Source organism: Haemorhous mexicanus, chromosome 6 (genome assembly GCF_027477595.1).
Source record: "Haemorhous mexicanus isolate bHaeMex1 chromosome 6, bHaeMex1.pri, whole genome shotgun sequence".
NCBI lineage: Eukaryota > Metazoa > Chordata > Aves > Passeriformes > Fringillidae > Haemorhous > Haemorhous mexicanus.
The window spans coordinates 61321227-61341154 of NC_082346.1; the positions used below are offsets into that span (position 1 = coordinate 61321227).

Sequence of the window (19928 nt, forward strand, 5' to 3'; positions counted from 1 at the left end):
CAGGCATGTGTCCCCCAGTCTCTGTGCCCGCATTGCCGGCCCTGCTGCCCTGCTCCCGGAGCCCTGTCCCCGGGCAGAGCCGTTCCCTGCCCGGGCACAGCCCCATGGGCTGCTCCCTGCTGCGGCCTGGGCCGGCCCCCGAGCAGGCTCCCCCTGCGGGTGGCCCCGGGCTGGCCGCGTGTCCCCAGCCGGCTGTGCCCGGGCAGCTGCCTCAGCCGTGAGGGCTGCAGAGCTGCGGGAGCCCAGGGCTCTCTGCCGGCCACCCTGCAGAGCTCCCAGCTCCAGCTGGCAGGGCCTCAGCGCCCACCCTGTGTCCTCCCGCACGGACGGACAGGCTGAACCCTGCTTGCTGCCCTCATGGCGGCACTCCTGGCCCCAGCGCTCTCCAAGGCCTTCTCCAGGGGCACCTTCCTGCGGCCTTTCAGTCCCTGCCCGGGAGCCAGCAGAGACCTGCAGAGGGGCTGTTGGCAAGAGTCTGGAGGGACAGCGCCAGGGCAGTGGCTTCCCTCTGACACAGGGCGGCCTTAGGCTGGAGATGGGCAAGGAATTCTGGCCTTGGAGGCTGCTGAGTCCTGGCCCACGCTGCCCACAGGAGCTGTGGCTGCCCCATCCCTGGCCGTGTTCCAGGCCAGCTTGAGTGGGCCTTGGGGCAGCCTGGCCTAGCAGAAGGTGTCCCTGCCCTTGGCAGCAGGGCTGGAACAAGACAATTTCTAAGGACCCCTCCAAGCCAAGGCATTCTGGGATTCTGTGATCAGAGGGGCTGGGGGCAGCTCGGCCTAATTTCTGCTTAGAGCCAATTCAGCACTCTCAGTTTGGCTGAGTTCAAGGAGTTCTATTCAAGATCCCAGATTCACAGTGTGTGACATTTACCACTACTGTAGGCCTGGCTGCGGTCAATAAAGTCTAGCACACTCCACATTCTTTAAAAGTGCATTTTATTGAAGAAAGAGCAAAGGGTTTTCCAGCTCACCCCTTGTAAATGCACTAACTATAGAACATGAATATGGGTTGCAACAGATAGCAACACTAGATAAGGCTTTACATGTATATAACATTATATCAATAATGTAATATATTACAGGCATGTGATGTATACTACATAATATGCAGGTATATTCAAATATAATTTATACAGCATGTATATATCATATGTATCTTATATATGTTATAAATATATCTCTTTTATGTAACACCTTCCAGACATAAAAATTCTAAGAGCAACAATATGTGTCACAACAGATAGTGACACTAAATAGGCACTCTACTGCTACTATTTACACGTAATTACATATTCAACTCTTTAAAATTACTTTTTATCAGAACATCATCTCTACATATTTCATATATTTTATAATATTAATATTAGTGTTTTGTTTTATGGTAATTTAGTAGTGTATGTAATTTATAAATATTATGGTCTATTATAGGAATACGCAATATATATATCTATGAAATAAAAATCTAGATTTCTCTATAAACAAAATTTCAGGTCAGCTCCAACACCGTTGTTCAATGCTGATGTCAAGGTGTCCCTTCCAGGAACAAGGAGAGACTCCATCCGTTGATTCATCCAGGGCCAGCAGTACTGATTTTTCCTCTTGGTCCTTCTTGCCCCGTTTCTTTTTTTTCTTTCTCTGTCCCACATTCACACTTCTTCCGTGCTCAAAATTTTTGCCCTTTTCAAAGGCCAGGAAAAGCTTTGTGTTGCTGGAGGACTTTGGAGACTTTTGCCCTGCATGTATGGCGCGTGTTCTCTTCTCCTGCCTTTTCAGGCGCGGGAGAGGAGGTAAGCAGGGCTGAATGCGGTCTGGGTGCTTTTTTTGGACAGTGAAATGATACAAGGAGGTAGATTATAACCTCCCATGGCCCTCCACCGGAGACGCTGTGGGACCTTCGCCAGAGCCTTTGTACACATCCTTTTTTCCGTTAAGCACCAAATTTGGACTACAAGGTAGTTCTCTGCTGCCACCAGTTAGCAGCACAAGCACAGCTCTGTGCTCGTAGCCATGACTTCTCCCCTTCATTGGATCAATCTTCAGCAAGAAGGATTCTTTTGTACCACTTTTTAAGAACCAGATACTCATGTATGGCCTGGCTGTGGGCATGCGGATCCTGCGCCAGGTTATGGAGGAGATTGTATTTCTCACCCGTTTGAACATCTGGAGGTAAATTGATGTCCTGAGGGACCCTCTGGTTACCCACAATAAAGTGGTTGAGGTGTTTTGTTTGCACACATAAACGCAGGCTGTCCATGACATCCTGCAGTCGTTCCAGGAGATCTCTCCTGCGCCACGATGTGACAGGCGTGACATTGAGCAGGTACATGACAATGGTCTTCATGGTGTAGGTGGAAAAGCCAAAGCCAAGCGGAAGTCGGGTGAAGAACTGCAGGCATTTGAGGTGCAAGCTGTCCGGGGGGGCCTGCCTGGCAATGTGCTTGAAGAACTCAACCTCTGCCACAGCATAGGACTCGGGCCAGATTGTGCTTGCTGTGTGGGCCTCTCTGGTCTGGCTGCTGACAAAGACGGCTGAGTCATCTCTCCGCACCCCAAACAGCATCTCAATCCTGAAGCTTTCACTGCCGTTGGTCACTTTGAATTGGCAGGAGCGTGTGGAGGGCAGCAGCACTAAATGCCAGTTGTGTGACTGAGGCAAAGCTGGCCAGATTGCTCTCACCAGCTGGTAGAACCAGCGGGCAGTTTTCTGCACGTCAAGGTAGGAGCCGGTGCAGAGGGTGTCCAGGAGGCTGGGATCCTGATTCCTCCTCAGCTCCTCCTCAGGGTGGTGCAGGAAGCACAGCATGTCCTCAGCCTGCTGCTCCCCTGTGCAGGTGCACTCCAGCTGCACACGGACACGGAAGTTCCTCACCTGCCTCTGCCCTGCACTGTCCAGCTCCAGGTGGAAGCTGTGGCCTCGGGGAGGAGTCATGGGTATGAGCACGCGGTACACGACATCCTGCTCACGGGGACTCCAGCCTTCAAAGGCACTGCCCACCCCGATGGCTCGTTGCAGGACTGGGTAGAAACTGTTTGCCAAGACATGGCAAAAGTAAAGGCTGTAATTGTCCATGAGGTTAGTTATCCACTCACAGCCTGCCTGCAGGTCCTGTACAGGCCACTGGATGCGCTCCATTATAACTTGTCCAATGCGATCATCGAAATCGTCTTCTTCTTGCACTGCAATTTCAACATCATTGTTGTTTTCTGCAATTGCAGCCTCATTGACAGCTTCATTTCCAGCATTGCCTTCTTCATGTGCAGCAACATTGCCAAGTTGCTCTTCATTTGCACCACGGTTTTCTTCTTCATCCACCTCTCTCCTCAGGCTGCTTTTCCACCCAATAAACCACAGGACCAAGAGGTAGACCAGGAGCACAGCAACAGTGACGAGCTTCAAGAGCTGCACCTGCTTCCGGGTGACCCGCTCCATCTCCTGCTCCAGATGAAGTCTCTCCCATTCCAGGTGTTTTGCACGCACTTCCATGCGCAGACGTGTTTCCTCATCCAATCCGTCAGCCACGGGCTGTGGGTACTGGATGAGGCTTTTCAAAAGTACAAAAAGGAATACCACGGGATCCATGGTCTGCAGGAGGAGGGAGAGAAGGCCATGAGTGGGACGGGATGGAGGGATCTGCTGGTTGCTGGATGGAGGACAGGATCCTCAGGGATCTGGGGACAGGAAGGACAGGGCCACAGACACCATGTAGGCAGCAAGGCCTGTCTCACTGCCTCAGCAGCAGCAGCAGCAGCAGCCCTGTGGCCTGCCCAAGGCTCTCCCATGAGAGGCTGTCCCTACATGCAGAAGGACAACCCAGCCCCAGGTGCAGCATTTCAGCCCCAGCCCTTGTTCCCAGCCCAACCTCCCCACCACGTGTGCACTCACCGCTTGCCAGAGCAATGCAAGGCCAGCGTTACCTGCTGGGGCCTTTTATGGCTGCCTCCATTGTGACACGTCCCCCGTGATGTCACACGTGTCACAGCATGTCACAACCCAGCCAACCCCACCCTTTTTCCCCTGAGCCACCTCCTGGCTCAGGCACTCAGAGTGGCCCTCGTGTACTGCTTAGGGCTGCCATTGAGTGAAGCTTTTCCAAAGGACACCCATTGATCTCTTTTTGTGATTATTTTCATCTGCCCTTCACTGGCAATCTCCTAGATATCCCTCTTGGAAGGCACCCTTGAGGATCTTTGAGTCTAAGCTTTGACTCCTCTCTGGTTAAGCTTCACTGAAATCTCAGCATCAGTGCGGTTGAAAATGTCCCTGAAGATCACACAGTGCAACTGCAAACTTAACATTGCCTACTGTGCCAATCAGCCAGGTCCCCAAATGCCACATCCACAAGACTTTGAAACCTCTCTGAGGGTGGTCCCTCAGAGCCATTTCCCTAGGCAGCCTGTTCCCAAGAGTGACATCCTTTTGGTTGAGGGGATATTTCCTAGAGATCCAATCGAAACCTCTCCTGGTGCAACTTGAGGTCATTTTCCTCTGCTCATATTGTTTGTTCCCTGGGCTGATATAATGATCCCCACTTAGCAACAACCTCTCTTCTGGGGCCATTGGCATCACCTCAGGCATTTGAGCTGTGAAACCAGCTCCTGGCAGAGGAGAGAAAGGTGGTGCTTGTGCACTGTACTTCCCATGATCCAGTGGGACAAAATGGGTTCTGGATGTGCAGAAGAGTTGCAGGTTGCACAGAAGGGGCTCCATGTGAGGAGAATCTTTGTGCCAAATACATCAGCCAAGGGAATCCATGCCCTTCCAAGCAGGAGGAAAAGTCATAATTTTCCTTGGAGAGAATTGGAAGGGTTGGAGGGAAAGTCAGTGCTGCAATGTCTCTGCATGTCCATGTGGATTTTGCTAACCTGCAAGGCCAGAGTGTCAAGAGGGAATCTCAGCAGCCAAGAAATGCCCTCTAGCTCTGGGGCCTTCCATGGCACGGGCAGCACAAGGGAGAGCCCTTCCGTGGCCTTTGCCTTCAGCAAGGCCCCAGTTTGGGCAAACCCTGAATTCCCTGTGAAAGCAGCTCAGATTTACACTGCCCAGCCTGAAGGATGCCAGAGGACAGACAAGGCCAACAAAGGTGCAAGTGCAATCCAGCTTAGGCTACAGCTTTCTGTCCTTGTGTCTCTGGAGCCTTGGAGTGGAAGGCTTCGTGGCTGGCGGTGACTTTCACCAGCTCTCCTGCTAACAGCCCTGGGCACCCCAGGGCTGCTTGGTCTCAGCCCAGGCTGGTGCAGGAAGAAATGATCACCTGGCTTTGGAGACCCCTGAGACAAGCATAGATGATGAGTGTCCAGAGAAGACACAATCAGCACTGCACAGCTGCTACTCTAAGCCATCAATAACAGAAAATTCAAACCTTACTGTTTGGGTTTAGGGTCTCTGTTGTGTTTCGTTTGGAGCTTTTTCCTCCCACAGGAAAATGTGTCACATTTGCCATATTGTACACCTGGATTTGAGTGGTCCACTCTCCGTGCTGCCTAGATGGAACTCAAAATTGTGCCTTTTACTCCTCTCTTTCCCTGGTTAGGATGTGTGAGTTCAAGGGACTGATGGGTAACAGGGTTTCTCTACTCTCTCCTTGAACTCAGGAGCCAGGAGAGCCACCCACCCCCCTCCCCTGCCCTGCCCCAGCTTGAGCCTTCAAGTCTTCTGCAGTAGGGCAAGGTGGCATGTGTTCAGTGGCTCAGCTGCCAGCCCCAGTGCTAGCCATGGTGGAAGGCTCATCTGTATGGAATGAGTCAGCTCACAACTGCCAGCATCTGGGCTGTGTCCCACCCTGAACTGCTCCTGCCATCAATTCAAAGGACACAAGCATGACACTGACAAGTTCCCCTGGAAACCATGTACCCAAGTGCCACCCCACATGTTGCTGAATGGCCACAAGCAATGATCATTGCACTAATTCCACATGCAGCTGGTGCCCCTGTTTGACAGCACTTTCAAAGGAGAAATCTTTCCCTAATATCAAATCTAATTCTCCCCTGGCAGACCTTGAGGCCATTTCCTCCTGTCCTCTCCCTTGTTTCCTGGGAGCAGAGGCTGACCTGCACCAGTCCCACCCTCCTGTGTGGGAGCTGCAGAGAGTGAGAAGGTTCCTGTATGATCTTGACCGTGGCTGCAGGCATGTGTCCCCCTGTCTCTGTGCCCGCATTGCCGGCCCTGCAGCCCTGCTCCCGGAGCCCTGTCCCCGGGCAGAGCCGTTCCCTGCCCGGGCACAGCCCCATGGGCTGCTCCCTGCTGCGGCCTGGGCTGGCCCCGAGCAGGCTCCCCCTGCGGGTGGCCCCGGGCTGGCCGCGTGTCCCCAGCCGGCTGTGCCCGGGCAGCTGCCTCAGCCGTGAGGGCTGCAGAGCTGCGGGAGCCCAGGGCTCTCTGCCGGCCACCCTGCAGAGCTCCCAGCTCCAGCTGGCAGGGCCTCAGCGCCCGTCCTGTGTCCTCCCGCACGGACGGACAGGCTGAACCCTGCTTGCTGCCCTCATGGCGGCACTCCTGGCCCCAGCGCTCTCCAAGGCCTTCTCCAGGGGCACCTTCCTGCGGCCTTTCAGTCCCTGCCCGGGAGCCAGCAGAGACCTGCAGAGGGGCTGTTGGCAAGAGTCTGGAGGGACAGCGCCAGGGCAGTGGCTTCCCTCTGACACAGGGCGGCCTTAGGCTGGAGATGGGCAAGGAATTCTGGCCTTGGAGGCTGCTGAGTCCTGGCCCACGCTGCCCACAGGAGCTGTGGCTGCCCCATCCCTGGCCGTGTTCCAGGCCAGCTTGGATGGGCCTTGGGGCAGCCTGGCCTAGCGGAAGGTGTCCCTGCCCTTGGCAGCAGGGCTGGAACAAGACAATTTCTAAGGACCCCTCCAAGCCAAGGCATTCTGGGATTCTGTGATCAGAGGGGCTGGGGGCAGCTCGGCCTAATTTCTGCTTAGAGCCAATTCAGCACTCTCAGTTTGGCTGAGTTCAAGGAGTTCTATTCAAGATCCCAGATTCACAGTGTGTGACATTTACCACTACTGTAGGCCTGGCTGCGATCAATAAAGTCTAGCACACTCCACATTCTGTAAAAGTGCATTTTATTGAAGAAAGAGCAAAGGGTTTTCCAGCTCACCCCTTGTAAATGCACTAACTATAGAACATGAATATGGGTTGCAACAGATAGCAACACTAGATAAGGCTTTACATGTATATAACATTATATCAATAATGTAATATATTACAGGCATGTGATGTATACTACATAATATGCAGGTATATTCAAATATAATTTATACAGCATGTATATATCATATGTATCTTATATATGTTATAAATATATCTCTTTTATGTAACACCTTCCAGACATAAACATACTAAGAGCAACAATGTGTCACAACAGATAGTGACACTAAATAGGCACTCTACTGCTACTATTTACACGTAATTACATATTCAACTCTTTAAAATTACTTTTTATCACGACATCATATCTACATATTTCATATATTTTATAATATTAATATTAGTGTTTTGTTTTATGGTAATTTAGTAGTATATATAATTTAAAAATAGTCTATAATAGGAATACACAATATATATATCTGTGAAATAAAAATCTAGATTTCTCTATAAACAAAATTTCAGGTCAGCTCCAACACCTTTGTTTCAATGATGACGTCAAGGTGTCCCTTCCAGGAACAAGGAGAGACTCCAACCATTGATTCATCCGGGGCCAGCAGTACTGATTTTTCCTCTTGGTCCTTCTTGCCCCGTTTCTTTTTTTCTTTCTCTCTCCCACATTCGCACTTCTTCCATGCTCAAAATTTTTGCCCTTTTCAAGGGCCAGGAAAAGCTTTGTGTTGCTTGTGGACTTTGGAGACTTTGGCCCTGCATGTATGGTGCGTGTTCTCTTCATCTGCTTTTTCAAGAGTGGGAGAGTTAAACTGCAAGCAAGAGGTTAATGCCATCTGGGAGCCTTTTTTGGACAATGAAATGATGCAAGGAGGCAGAATAAAACTTCCCATGGCCCTCCACCTGCTGAGGTGGTAGGAGAGGCTGTGGGACCTTCACCAAAGCCTTTGCCCACATCCTCCTCTCCTTTAAGCACAAAATTTGTACAGCAAGGTGGTTCTGTGCTGACAGCAGAGCAGCTTCCTGTTCATAGCCTTGACTCCTTCCCTTCATTAGGTCAATCTTCAGCAAGAAGGATTCTTCTGAACCACTTTTGCAGAATTTGGTACTCATATATCGCCTGGCTGTGGGCATGAGGCTCCTGCACCAGGTGATGGAGGAGATTGTATGTCTCACCCGTTTGAACATCTGGAGGTAAATTGATGTCCTGCGGGAGCCTCTGGTTACCCACAATGAAGTGGTTGAGGTGTTTTGTTTGCACACATAAACACAGGCTGTCCATGACATCCTGCAGTCGTTCCGGGAGATCTCTCCTGCGCCACGATGTGACAGGCGTGACATTGAGCAGGTGCATGACAATGGTCTTCATGGTGTAGGTGGAAAAGCCAAAGCCCAGCTGAAGTCGGGTGAAGAACTGCAGGCATTTGAGGTGCAAGCTGTCCGGGGGGGCCTGCCTGGCAATGTGCTTGAAGAACTCAACCTCTGCCACAGCATAGGACTCGGGCCAGATTGTGCTTGCTGTGTGGGCCTCTCTGGTCTGGCTGCTGACAAAGATGGCTGAGTCATCTCTCCGCACCCCAAACAGCATCTCAATCCTGAAGCTTTTACTGCCGTTGGTCACTTTGAATTGGCAGGAGCGTGTGGAGGGCAGCAGCACTAAGTGCCAGTTGTGTGACTGAGGCAAAGCTGGCCAGATTGCTCTCACCAGCTGGCAAAACCAGCGGGCAGTTTTCTGCGCGTCAAGGTAGGAGCCGGTGCAGAGGGTGTCCAGGAGGCTGGGACCCTGATTCCTCCTCAGCTCCTCCTCGGGGTGGTGCAGGAAGCACAGCATGTCCTCAGCCTGCTGCTCCCTCGTGCAGGTGCACTCCAGCTGCACACGGACACGGAAGTTCCTCACCTGCCTCTGCCCTGCACTGTCCAGCTCCAGGTGGAAGCTGTGGCCTCGGGGAGGAGTCATGGGTATGAGCACGCGGTACACGACATCCTGCTCACGGGGACTCCAGCCTTCAAAGGCACTGCCCACCCCGATGGCTCGTTGCAGGACTGGGTAGAAACTGTTTGCCAAGACATGGCAAAAGTAAAGGCTATAATTATCCATGAGTTTAGTTATCCACTCACAGCCTGCCTGCAGGTCCTGTACAGGCCACTGGATGCGCTCCATTATAACTTGTCCAATGCGATCATCGAAATCGTCTTCTTCTTGCACGGCAGTTGAAACATTGTTGTTTTCTACAATTTCAGACTCACTGACAGCTTCATTTCCAGCATTGCCTTCTTCATGTGCAGCAACATTGCCAAGTTGCTCTTCATTTGCACCACGGTTTTCTTCTTCATCCTCCTCTCTCCTCAGGCTGCTTTTCCACCCAATATACCACAGGACTAAGATGTGGACAAGGAGCACAGCAACAGCTAAGACCTTCAAGAGCTGCACCTGCTTCCGGGTGACCCGCTCCATCTCCTGCTCCAGATGAAGTCTCTCCCATTCCAGGTGTTTTGCACGCACTTCCATGCGCAGACGTGTTTCCTCATCCAATCCGTCAGCCACGGGCTGTGGGTACTGGATGAGGCTTTTCAAAAGTACAAAAAGGAATACCACGGGATCCATGGTCTGCAGGAGGAGGGAGAGAAGGCCATGAGTGGGACGGGATGGAGGGATCTGCTGGTTGCTGGATGGAGGACAGGATCCTCAGGGATCTGGGGACAGGAAGGACAGGGCCACAGACACCATGTAGGCAGCAAGGCCTGTCTCACTGCCTCAGCAGCAGCAGCAGCAGCAGCCCTGTGGCCTGCCCAAGGCTCTCCCATGAGAGGCTGTCCCTACATGCAGAAGGAGAACCCAGCCCCAGGTGCAGCATTTCAGCCCCAGCCCTTGTTCCCAGCCCAACCTCCCCACCACGTGTGCACTCACCGCTTGCCAGAGCAATGCAAGGCCAGCGTTACCTGCTGGGGCCTTTTATGGCTGCCTCCATTGTGACACGTCCCCCGTGATGTCACACGTGTCACAGCATGTCACAACCCAGCCAACCCCACCCTTTTTCCCCTGAGCCACCTCCTGGCTCAGGCACTCAGAGTGGCCCTGGTGTACTGCTTAGGGCTGCCATTGAGTGAAGCTTTTCCAAAGGACACCCACTGATCTCTTTTTGTGATTATTTTCATCTGCCCTTCACTGGCAATCTCCTAGATATCCCTCTTGGAAGGCACCCTTGAGGATCTTTGAGTCTAAGCTTTGACTCCTCTCTGGTTGAGCTACGCTGAAATCTCAGCATCAGTGCGGTTGAAAAAGGCCCTGAAGATCACACAGTGCAACTGCAAACTTAACACTGCCTACTGTGCCAATCAGCCAGGTCCCCAAATGCCACATCCACAAGACTTTGAAACCTCTCTGAGGGTGGTCCCTCAGAGCCATTTCCCTAGGCAGCCTGTTCACAAGAGTGACATCCTTTTGGTTGAGGGGATATTTCCTAGAGATCCAATCGAAACCTCTCCTGGTGCAACTTGATGTCATTTTCCTCTGCTCATATTGTTTGTTCCCTGGGCTGATATAATGATCCCCACTTAGCTACAACCTCTCTTCTGGGGCCATTGGCATCATGTCAGGCATTTGAGCTGTGAAACCAGCTCCTGGCAGAGGAGAGAAAGGTGGTGCTTGTGCACTGTACTTCCCATGATCCAGTGGGACAAAATGGGTTCTGGATGTGCAGAAGAGTTGCAGGTTGCACAGAAGGGGCTCCATGTGAGGAGAATCTTTGTGCCAAATACATCAGCCAAGGGAATCCATGCCCTTCCAAGCAGGAGGAAAAGTCATAATTTTCCTTGGAGAGAATTGGAAGGGTTGGAGTGAAAGTCAGTGCTGCCATGTCTCTGCATGTCCATGTGGATTTTGCTAACCTGCAAGGCCAGAGTGTCAAGAGGGAATCTCAGGAGCCAAGAAATGCCCTCTAGCTCTGGGGCCTTCCATGGCACGGGCAGCACAAGGGAGAGCCCTTCCGTGGCCTTTGCCTTCAGCAAGGCCCCAGTTTGGGCAAACCCTGAATTCCCTGTGAAAGCAGCTCAGATTTACACTGCCCAGCCTGAAGGATGCCAGAGGACAGACAAGGCCAACAAAGGTGCAAGTGCAATCCAGCTTAGGCTACAGCTTTCTGTCCTCGTGTCTCTGGAGCCTTGGAGTGGAAGGCTTCGTGGCTGGCGGTGACTTTCACCAGCTCTCCTGCTAACAGCCCTGGGCACCCCAGGGCTGCTTGGTCTCAGCCCAGGCTGGTGCAGGAAGAAATGATCACCTGGCTTTGGAGACCCCTGAGACAAGCATAGATGATGAGTGTCCAGAGAAGACACAATCAGCACTGCACAGCTGCTACTCTAAGCCATCAATAACAGAAAATTCAAACCTTACTGTTTGGGTTTAGGGTCTTTGCTGTGTTTCGTTTGGAGCTTTTTCCTCCCACAGGAAAATGTGTCACATTTGCCATATTGTACACCTGGATTTGAGTGGTCCACTCTCCGTGCTGCCTAGATGGAACTCAAAATTGTGCCTTTTACTCCTCTCTTTCCCTGGTTAGGATGTGTGAGTTCAAGGGACTGATGGGTAACAGGGTTTCTCTACTCTCTCCTTGAACTCAGGAGCCAGGAGAGCCACCCACCCCCCTCCCCTGCCCTGCCCCAGCTTGAGCCTTCAAGTCTTCTGCAGTAGGGCAAGGTGGCATGTGTTCAGTGGCTCAGCTGCCAGCCCCAGTGCCAGCCATGGTGGAAGGCTCATCTGTATGGAATGAGTCAGCTCACAACTGCCAGCATCTGGGCTGTGTCCCACCCTGAACTGCTCCTGCCATCAATTCAAAGGACACAAGCATGACACTGACAAGTTCCCCTGGAAACCATGTACCCAAGTGCCACCCCACATGTTGCTGAATGGCCACAAGCAATGATCATTGCACTAATTCCACATGCAGCTGGTGCCCCTGTTTGACAGCACTTTCAAAGGAGAAATCTTTCCCTAATATCAAATCTAATTCTCCCCTGGCAGACCTTGAGGCCATTTCCTCCTGTCCTCTCCCTTGTTTCCTGGGAGCAGAGGCTGACCTGCACCAGTCCCACCCGCCTGTGTGGGAGCTGCAGAGAGTGAGAAGGTTCCTGTATGATCTTGACCGTGGCTGCAGGCATGTGTCCCCCTGTCTCTGTGCCCGCATTGCCGGCCCTGCAGCCCTGCTCCTGGAGCCCTGTCCCCGGGCAGAGCCGTTCCCTGCCCGGGCACAGCCCCATGGGCTGCTCCCTGCTGCGGCCTGGGCTGGCCCCGAGCAGGCTCCCCCTGCGGGTGGCCCCGGGCTGGCCGCGTGTCCCCAGCCGGCTGTGCCCGGGCAGCTGCCTCAGCCGTGAGGGCTGCAGAGCTGCGGGAGCCCAGGGCTCTCTGCCGGCCACCCTGCAGAGCTCCCAGCTCCAGCTGGCAGGGCCTCAGCGCCCGCCCTGTGTCCTCCCGCACGGACGGACAGGCTGAACCCTGCTTGCTGCCCTCATGGCGGCTCTCCTGGCCCCAGCGCTCTCCAAGGCCTTCTCCAGGGGCACCTTCCTGCGGCCTTTCAGTCCCTGCCCGGGAGCCAGCAGAGACCTGCAGAGGGGCTGTTGGCAAGAGTCTGGAGGGACAGCGCCAGGGCAGTGGCTTCCCTCTGACACAGGGCGGCCTTAGGCTGGAGATGGGCAAGGAATTCTGGCCTTGGAGGCTGCTGAGTCCTGGCCCACGCTGCCCACAGGAGCTGTGGCTGCCCCATCCCTGGCCATGTTCCAGGCCAGCTTGGATGGGCCTTGGGGCAGCCTGGCCTAGCGGAAGGTGTCCCTGCCCTTGGCAGCAGGGCTGGAACAAGACAATTTCTAAGGACCCCTCCAAGCCAAGGCATTCTGGGATTCTGTGATCAGAGGGGCTGGGGGCAGCTCGGCCTAATTTCTGCTTAGAGCCAATTCAGCACTCTCAGTTTGGCTGAGTTCAAGGAGTCTGTTCAAGATCCCAGATTCACAGTGTGTGACATTTACCACTACTATAGGCCTGGCTGCGATCAATGAAGTCTAGCACACTCCACATTCTGTAAAAGTGCATTTTATTGAAGCAAGAGCAAAGGTTTTTCAGCTCACCCCTTGTAAATGCGCTAACTATAGAGCATGAAAATGGGTTGCAACATATAGCGACACTAGATAAGGCTTTACTTGTACATAAAAATTATATCATATATGTAATATATACATATGGTATATAATATATATTATATAGCTTTATTAAAATATAACGTATATAGTGTATATAATATGTATGTTTTATAAGTAATAATTTTATCTATTTTATGAGAGACCTTCCAGACACAAATGCACTAACAATATTAATATGTTTCAGAATAGATAGTGATACTAAAATGTGCTCTACAGTTATTACTTTAACACAATCACATATTCAACTCTTTAGAATTCTTTCTTACCATGATATAATATTAACATTTTTAGTATTTTTGATATTATTTCTATGAGAATTTTGTTTTACTGTCATATATGAAAAATTAAAAACTTACGAGTATATAATTTGTACACATGACATAAATATCTATGAAATAAAAATCTAGATTCTTATATATACAAAATTTTGGGTGATCTCTAATGCAGTTGGTCCAAAGGTTCCATGAAGGTTTTCCTTCCAGGGCCAAGGAGAGACTCCATCCATTGACTCATGCCAGGCAAGCATTGCTAATTTTTCCTCTTGGTCCTTTTTGCCCTGTTTCTTTTTTTCTTTTACATTCCCACATTCCCTTTTCTTTCTTACTCCAATTTTTGGCCCTTCTCAAAGGCAGGGAACAACTGCATCTTGCAGGTGGGGTTTGGTGACTTTGGCCCTTCATGTACAGCATGTGCTCTCTTCATGTGCATTCTTAGGATGGAGGAAATGCTTGCATGGCTTTATGTTGATCTGGTTGACTTCTTTTGGAAAATTAGATGATACAAGTAGGTAGAACATACCCTCCCATGGCCCTCCACCTGCTGAGGCGGCAGGAGAGGCTGTGGGACCTTTGCCAGTGCCTTTGCACAAAAGCTCTTCTCCTTAAAGCACCAAATTTTTAATAGGAGGTGGATCTCTTCTGCCAGCTGTGAGCAGCACAAGCACGGCTCTCTGCAGGAGAATCTTTTTCAATCGTCAGGTTTAAGGATTGCTACAAGCCGACGTTGCAGATCCAAGTACTCGCCTCTCCCCTGGGAGCAAGCAACTGGATCCATCACCAGGCGATGGAAAAGGTTGGGTGGCTCAGTTGTTTGAACATCTGGGGGCAAACCGATCTCCTCAGGAAGCCTCTGGTTGCCCACAATGAAGTGGTTGAGGCGTTTTGCTTCCAGGGATAAGAGCAGTGTCTCACTTATATCCATCAGTCGCCTCAGGAAATGTCTCCTGCACCACTGTGACACAGGAATGGTGTTCAGGAGGTGCATGACAATGGTCTTCAGTGTATAGGTGGAAAACCCTGTGCCCAGCTGAAGACGGGAGAAGAGCTGCAGGCATCTCAGGTGCAAGCTGTCAGGGGGGGCCTGCCTGGCAATATGCTTGAAGAACTTCATCTCTGCCACATGGTAGGTCTCTGGCCACAGAGTGCTTGGGGTTCCAGCATATCCTGGCTGGCTGCTCACAAAGATGTCAGAGTCACCTCTCCGCACCCCGAACAGCACCTCAATCCTGAAGCTTGCTTCTCTGTTGGTCACTTTGAATTGGCAGGAGCGTGTGGAGGGCAGCAGCACTAAATGCCAGTTGTGTGACTGAGGCAAAGCTGGCCAGATTGCTCTCACCAGCTGGTAGAACCAGCGAGCAGTTTTCTGCACGTCAAGGTAGGAGCCGGTGCACAGGGTGTCCAGGAGGCTGGGATCCTGATTCCTCCTCAGCTCCTCCTCAGGGTGGTGCAGGAAGCACAGCATGTCCTCAGCCTGCTGCTCCCTCGTGCAGGTGCACTCCAGCTGCACACGGACACGGAAGTTCCTCACCTGCCTCTGCCCTGCACTGTCCAGCTCCAGGTGGAAGCTGTGGCCTCGGGGAGGAGTCATGGGTATGAGCACACGGTACATGACATCCTGCTCACGGGGACTCCAGCCTTCAAAAGCACTGCCCACCCCGATGGCTCGTTGCAGGACTGGGTAGAAACTGTTTGACAGGACATGTCCAAAATAAACCGTATAATTGTCCATCAGGTCTATTGTCCACTCACAGCCTGCCTGCAGGTCCTGTACAGGCCACTGTATGCGCTCCACTAACATCCTTCCTATGTTCTCTTGAACACGATCATCTGCTTCATTTCCACCATCATCTTCATTTGCATTCACACTTTCTTCTTCAGCCTCCTCTCTCCTCATGCTCCTTTTGCACTCCATAAACCATAGGACCAAGACAAGGACTAGAAGCAGAGCAACAGCTAAGAGCTCCAAGTACTTCCCCACTCCACTCTGCTCTGGGGCCAGCTGCTCCATCTCCCACTCCAGCCAAAGCCTTTCCAGTTCCTGCTGCTCTGCATGCACCTTCATGTGCAGATATGTTTCCTCATCCCAAACATCATCCACGGGCTGTGGGTACTGGATGAGGCTTTGCAAGAGCAAGAAAAGGAATACTATGGAATTCATAGTCTGCAGGAGGATTGAGAGAAGGCCGTGAGTGGTGCTTTGAGGGAGGCAGCTACCAGTGGGCGAAGCAGGGATGGGAATCCTCAGGGATCTGAGGACAGGAAGGACAGGGCCCCACACAGCTGGCCCCAGCAGCAGCAGCAGCAGAAGCCCTGTGGCCTGCCCAAGGCTCTCCCATGAGAGGCTGTCCCTACATGCAGAAGGAGAACCCAGCCACAGGTGCAGCATTTCAGCCCCAGCCTTGATTCCAGGCCAGCCTCCCCGCCACGTGTGCACTCACCGCTTGCCAGAGCAATGCAAGGCCAGCGTTACCTGCTGGGGCCTTTTATGGCTGCCCCCATTGTGACACGTCCCCCGTGATGTCACACGTGTCACAGCATGTCACAACCCAGCCAACCCCACCCTTTATCCCTACCCTGGCTCAGGCACTCAGCGTGGCCCTTGAGTGAAGCTTCTTCAAAGGATTCCCAGTGTTCTTTCTTTTGGATTTATTTTCATCTGCCCTTCATTGGCAATCTCATAAATATCCCTGTTGGAAGGCACCCTTGAGGATCACTGAGTCTAAGCTTTGACTCCTCACTGGTTGAGCTACACTGAAATCTCAGAGTCAGTGAGATTGGAATGTCCCTGATGATCACACAGTGCAGCTGCAAACTTAATACTGCCTACTCCATTAACAAACTGAGTCCCGAAATATTCCAAGCCTTTTTAATCCCTCCAAGGGGGGTGACTCAGCTATTTCCCTAGGCAGCCTGTTCCCAAGCTTGATATTAGTTTTCATGAAAGCATTTTTTCTGAGATCCTATCTAAATATCTACATGTGATGCAATGTGAGGTCATTTTCCTTGATCTTATTGCCTGTTTCCTTGTGTCACTGGACAAGTGGAATCTTCAGACAAGCCCCTTCTAAGCCTATGATTTTGTCAACAGCTCATATTTAAGAAATCTTTCTGGCCCACATGTTCTAAAGATCAAATCTATTTATAAAATGACTTATTTATTAAACAGACAGGAGATAATAGATAAACAATCTCTGTCAGAGTTACCTATTACTCAGTATAAAACAAAAAGGAACTAGAAGTAGATTACAGCATAACAAACAATGTACAACATGAAGGTATCTCTATTAAAGCTTGTCAAAGAAACAGCATTGAGCAGGAGTCAAATTTTACACACCACAGTGATGATGATAATAATGTGGATTTCTTTCACTAAACCTCCACGGCAGTAATTGCAAAACAAGTGTCCTTGTCCACAGGAGAAACACCACACATTTCCAGAGAACTGTAGAGAAAATGTCAGCTTCATGAAAGTTCGGTAAGGCTTTTATGAAGTGAGGTGCCTGTCAGAAATCCAGCTTCTCTTTCCAGATCTCTCTTCAACAGTAAGATGTTATTGGCAGTTGGGATATGCCAGCCCACTGATATCCCCATGGCACCAAAAGAACTCACTACAAGACTGTTGGTCCTGTTTGAATTACCTGAGCAGTTAACAAACCACAGATCAGCTCTGGAGCGGAATGAGATGCCCTGCCACACCTGGGAGAATAAATCAACCCCCACCTGGCTACAGCCTCCCTTCAGGGAGCTGTAGAGAACCATAAGGTCCCCTCTGAGACACTTTTTCTCTTTGCTAAACATCCCCACTGTTGCAGTGGGTGGTGTTCAGAGTGCCGTGACCTTCCCAAAGAAGCCACTTAAAAAAGGCACCTCGCTGACTGTGCTCACGCTGGGTGATTTCAGCTCTTTTATGATCCGAGTGGCGCAGAAGAAGAGGTAGGGTCTTTGTGTTGAGTTCCAAGGAGAGCCTTTATTGGGCTTCTTCCTTGAAATGGTTCAGGGAAAAGGAGCTGCTCAGGCACAGAAAGCAAGGATTTATAGAGGGATCTTGAGAGGTGGGACAGAACACTAGGGCCAATGGGATGAGGGCACAGGGGTGTAGCGAGGGGGAAGGGCCAATGGGATACATTGAATCTACATGTCACAATAAGGCGTGCTGGGAGAAGCCTTTTTCCTCGCCCTAAGAGGTGGTTATGGCTTAAGGGGTTTTCCCTCTAGGGGAGGACAGTGGATTCTTTCCTTGTTGGCCTACCAGCCTCCGCACCCCACCTCCCTCAGCCTTTCATCAGACTTTTGCTCTTATTGAAACATTTTTAATAAAAAGGACTAGCATTTGTGGACATCAATACCCTTGAAACTACATGGTCAGGGGCTCTTATTAATTAGTTCCTTGAGCTTGCTCTCCCAGAACGCTCGGGAGTAGCTCCGTGGACAGTTTTTTCCATAACACTTAAGATTTTTTACTCAAGCATTTCTTGATTACTGTGGCCAAGACAGCACCAATCACCACTTCACCCACAAGAGCATTTCTATGGACGAACAACAGGTCTAGGAGGGCACTTTTCCTTGTTGGTTCCTACAGTACCCATGTCCAAAAGCTATTTTCAATGCGGACTTCAGGAATTTTTTAGGTTTGTTCAGCTCTTCTCTGTGATGTCTCCATTTGCAGCTAAGAAGTTGAGGTGCACCATGAGTATGACTTTGTGTGACTGATCAAGAGATTTCTTTCATTCCTTATAGCATCATCCACCAGTGTCATCATCCTGGCTCAGTGATCCATTAGAGACTGGGTGAAGCTCAGAGAGGGAATAGATTCTCTCAGAAAAGGGATGGCAGTCGGTGTCCAAGTGGTAACGGCGCTCTCTCCCACAAGCCCCTGGCCAGGATCTCTACAGCTACATCAGGTTTGACTCCATGAGTATCCTTTTACTCTAGAGGAAAGGTGTGGCAGCAATTCCCCCTGCCAATTGAGCAGTGCTTTCTCCATGTCCTGCATTCTCAGATATGTGTCAGCTTTTCCCCAGGGAGTATCTAAGGTTGGGCAGCTTCTCCACACAGACCCCAGTGAACACAAGGAGGAATATTAGCGATGCCTCTTGCATGGTCCCTGGCCAGCTGGAGCTGCCAGCAATAATTTCTGGGTCCATCTAAAATGGTCATCCTGGCTGTGACAGTATGAGAGGAAAGGAGGATGAAATTCATCTTTGTAGCCACTGTAGTGTGACAACCAATCCTCAAGGGGAAGGAAGCGCCAAAGATCTGTAAATGCTTGTGATTGAAAGGAATAACAAAAGTCATGGGGTCCACAAACAATCAGAAAACTTTATTAACTAACTACACACTGGGCTTGGAAATCAATATGTTAGTCCCTGACCTACTATATAAGCACAAGGCAGTGGGTTTTGGATAAAGGGGTAGGGTTAAAGGGAAGAGAGGAATTAAAAAGGGAGAGATGAATTAAAGAAAGAGAAAAAGAAAAAGATAAAGAAGAAAAGAGAGACAAAAAAAGAGCACCAGTCCTGCTTACAATGTTGATCCAGTTAATGAAATGTCAGTCCTGGCTGCAGTGCCAATCCAGGGGATAATCCTGGGTTCAGCATCAATCCAGCTGTGCCTGTCTGGTGTATGAGATGCCCAGGGTCCTGAGGGCACTTCCCAGGCTTGGGGGTTACCTTTTTATTGACAGGTTTCTCTGCCCTAAAGGCAGGTTTCCCACCTTCTATGTCAATTAATTAGCATGTACAGTCCTTTCTTTCAGGCCTTCCTGGACATGGGTCAGATGGCTTTGATGGTTTTTGGGGGTCTTAATCCTACTCTATAGTCCATGCCCTCTTCTTGGCCTTATTCTTGTGCTTATGCTGTACTGTGCTGTGGCCCTTTCTCACAGAAGGGTGCTGCATTATTTCCTCCTGGCCCCCCTTTTCCAGCCAAATATTGGTCTTCCTCACAGCATTTTAATACCAGCAGTCCTTGGATCTTACCAACAGTCCCTGGTTGGCTCCACTACCATCCAATTATCAGTGTTAGAGACACACACATTGGTCCCTTATATTCTGCAATCAAGAGCTCAAAAGGTCTCACTTTGGATTGCTTTACAGACGCAACAGAGTGGGCTTTAGTCATAGTAATTTTCCATCATTCAGGTCTTTTCTCTGTAACTTTATTTGAAAGTTTGTCAACAAAAATATTATTCCACTTGGGTTCTTAGTCAGAAAAAGTCAGGAAAGAAAAATAAGTCAGGAAAGAAAAATAAGTTTCCAAGGCTGTTCCTTAAAAAAAATGGTGCTAATTAGACACCTGTTAGTTCCTGGGAACAAATAATGTTTCTGATACATTCAAAAGGGGGTTAGTACAAATGGAGTTTGTCAAGGCCAAGGC

At 50.5% G+C, this 19928-nt stretch overlaps 2 protein-coding genes and 1 pseudogene across 2 annotated transcripts; all 3 read right to left on the reverse strand.

The window, feature by feature from the left end:
* Positions 1 to 2028: 2028 nt before the first annotated feature.
* LOC132328428 (inositol 1,4,5-trisphosphate receptor-interacting protein-like 1) lies at positions 2029 to 3579 on the reverse strand. Its single transcript, XM_059848244.1, has one exon. The coding sequence runs from the start codon at positions 3577 to 3579 to the stop codon at positions 2029 to 2031; it is 1551 nt and encodes a 516-aa protein (XP_059704227.1).
* Positions 3580 to 8146: 4567 nt separating this feature from the next.
* LOC132328429 (inositol 1,4,5-trisphosphate receptor-interacting protein-like 1) lies at positions 8147 to 9694 on the reverse strand. The gene has a single exon (XM_059848245.1). It carries the CDS (start codon positions 9692 to 9694, stop codon positions 8147 to 8149), a length of 1548 nt encoding a protein of 515 aa, XP_059704228.1.
* Positions 9695 to 14241: 4547 nt separating this feature from the next.
* Positions 14242 to 15907, reverse strand: LOC132328430 (inositol 1,4,5-trisphosphate receptor-interacting protein-like 1; annotated as a pseudogene).
* Positions 15908 to 19928: the final 4021 nt, after the last annotated feature.

What these genes read in the sequence shown, in the direction of transcription:
- LOC132328428 (XM_059848244.1), bottom strand. Translation starts at nt 3,579, where the DNA reads ATGGATCCCGTGGTATTCCTTTTTGTACTTTTGAAAAGCCTCATCCAG.
- LOC132328429 (XM_059848245.1), bottom strand. Translation starts at nt 9,694, where the DNA reads ATGGATCCCGTGGTATTCCTTTTTGTACTTTTGAAAAGCCTCATCCAG.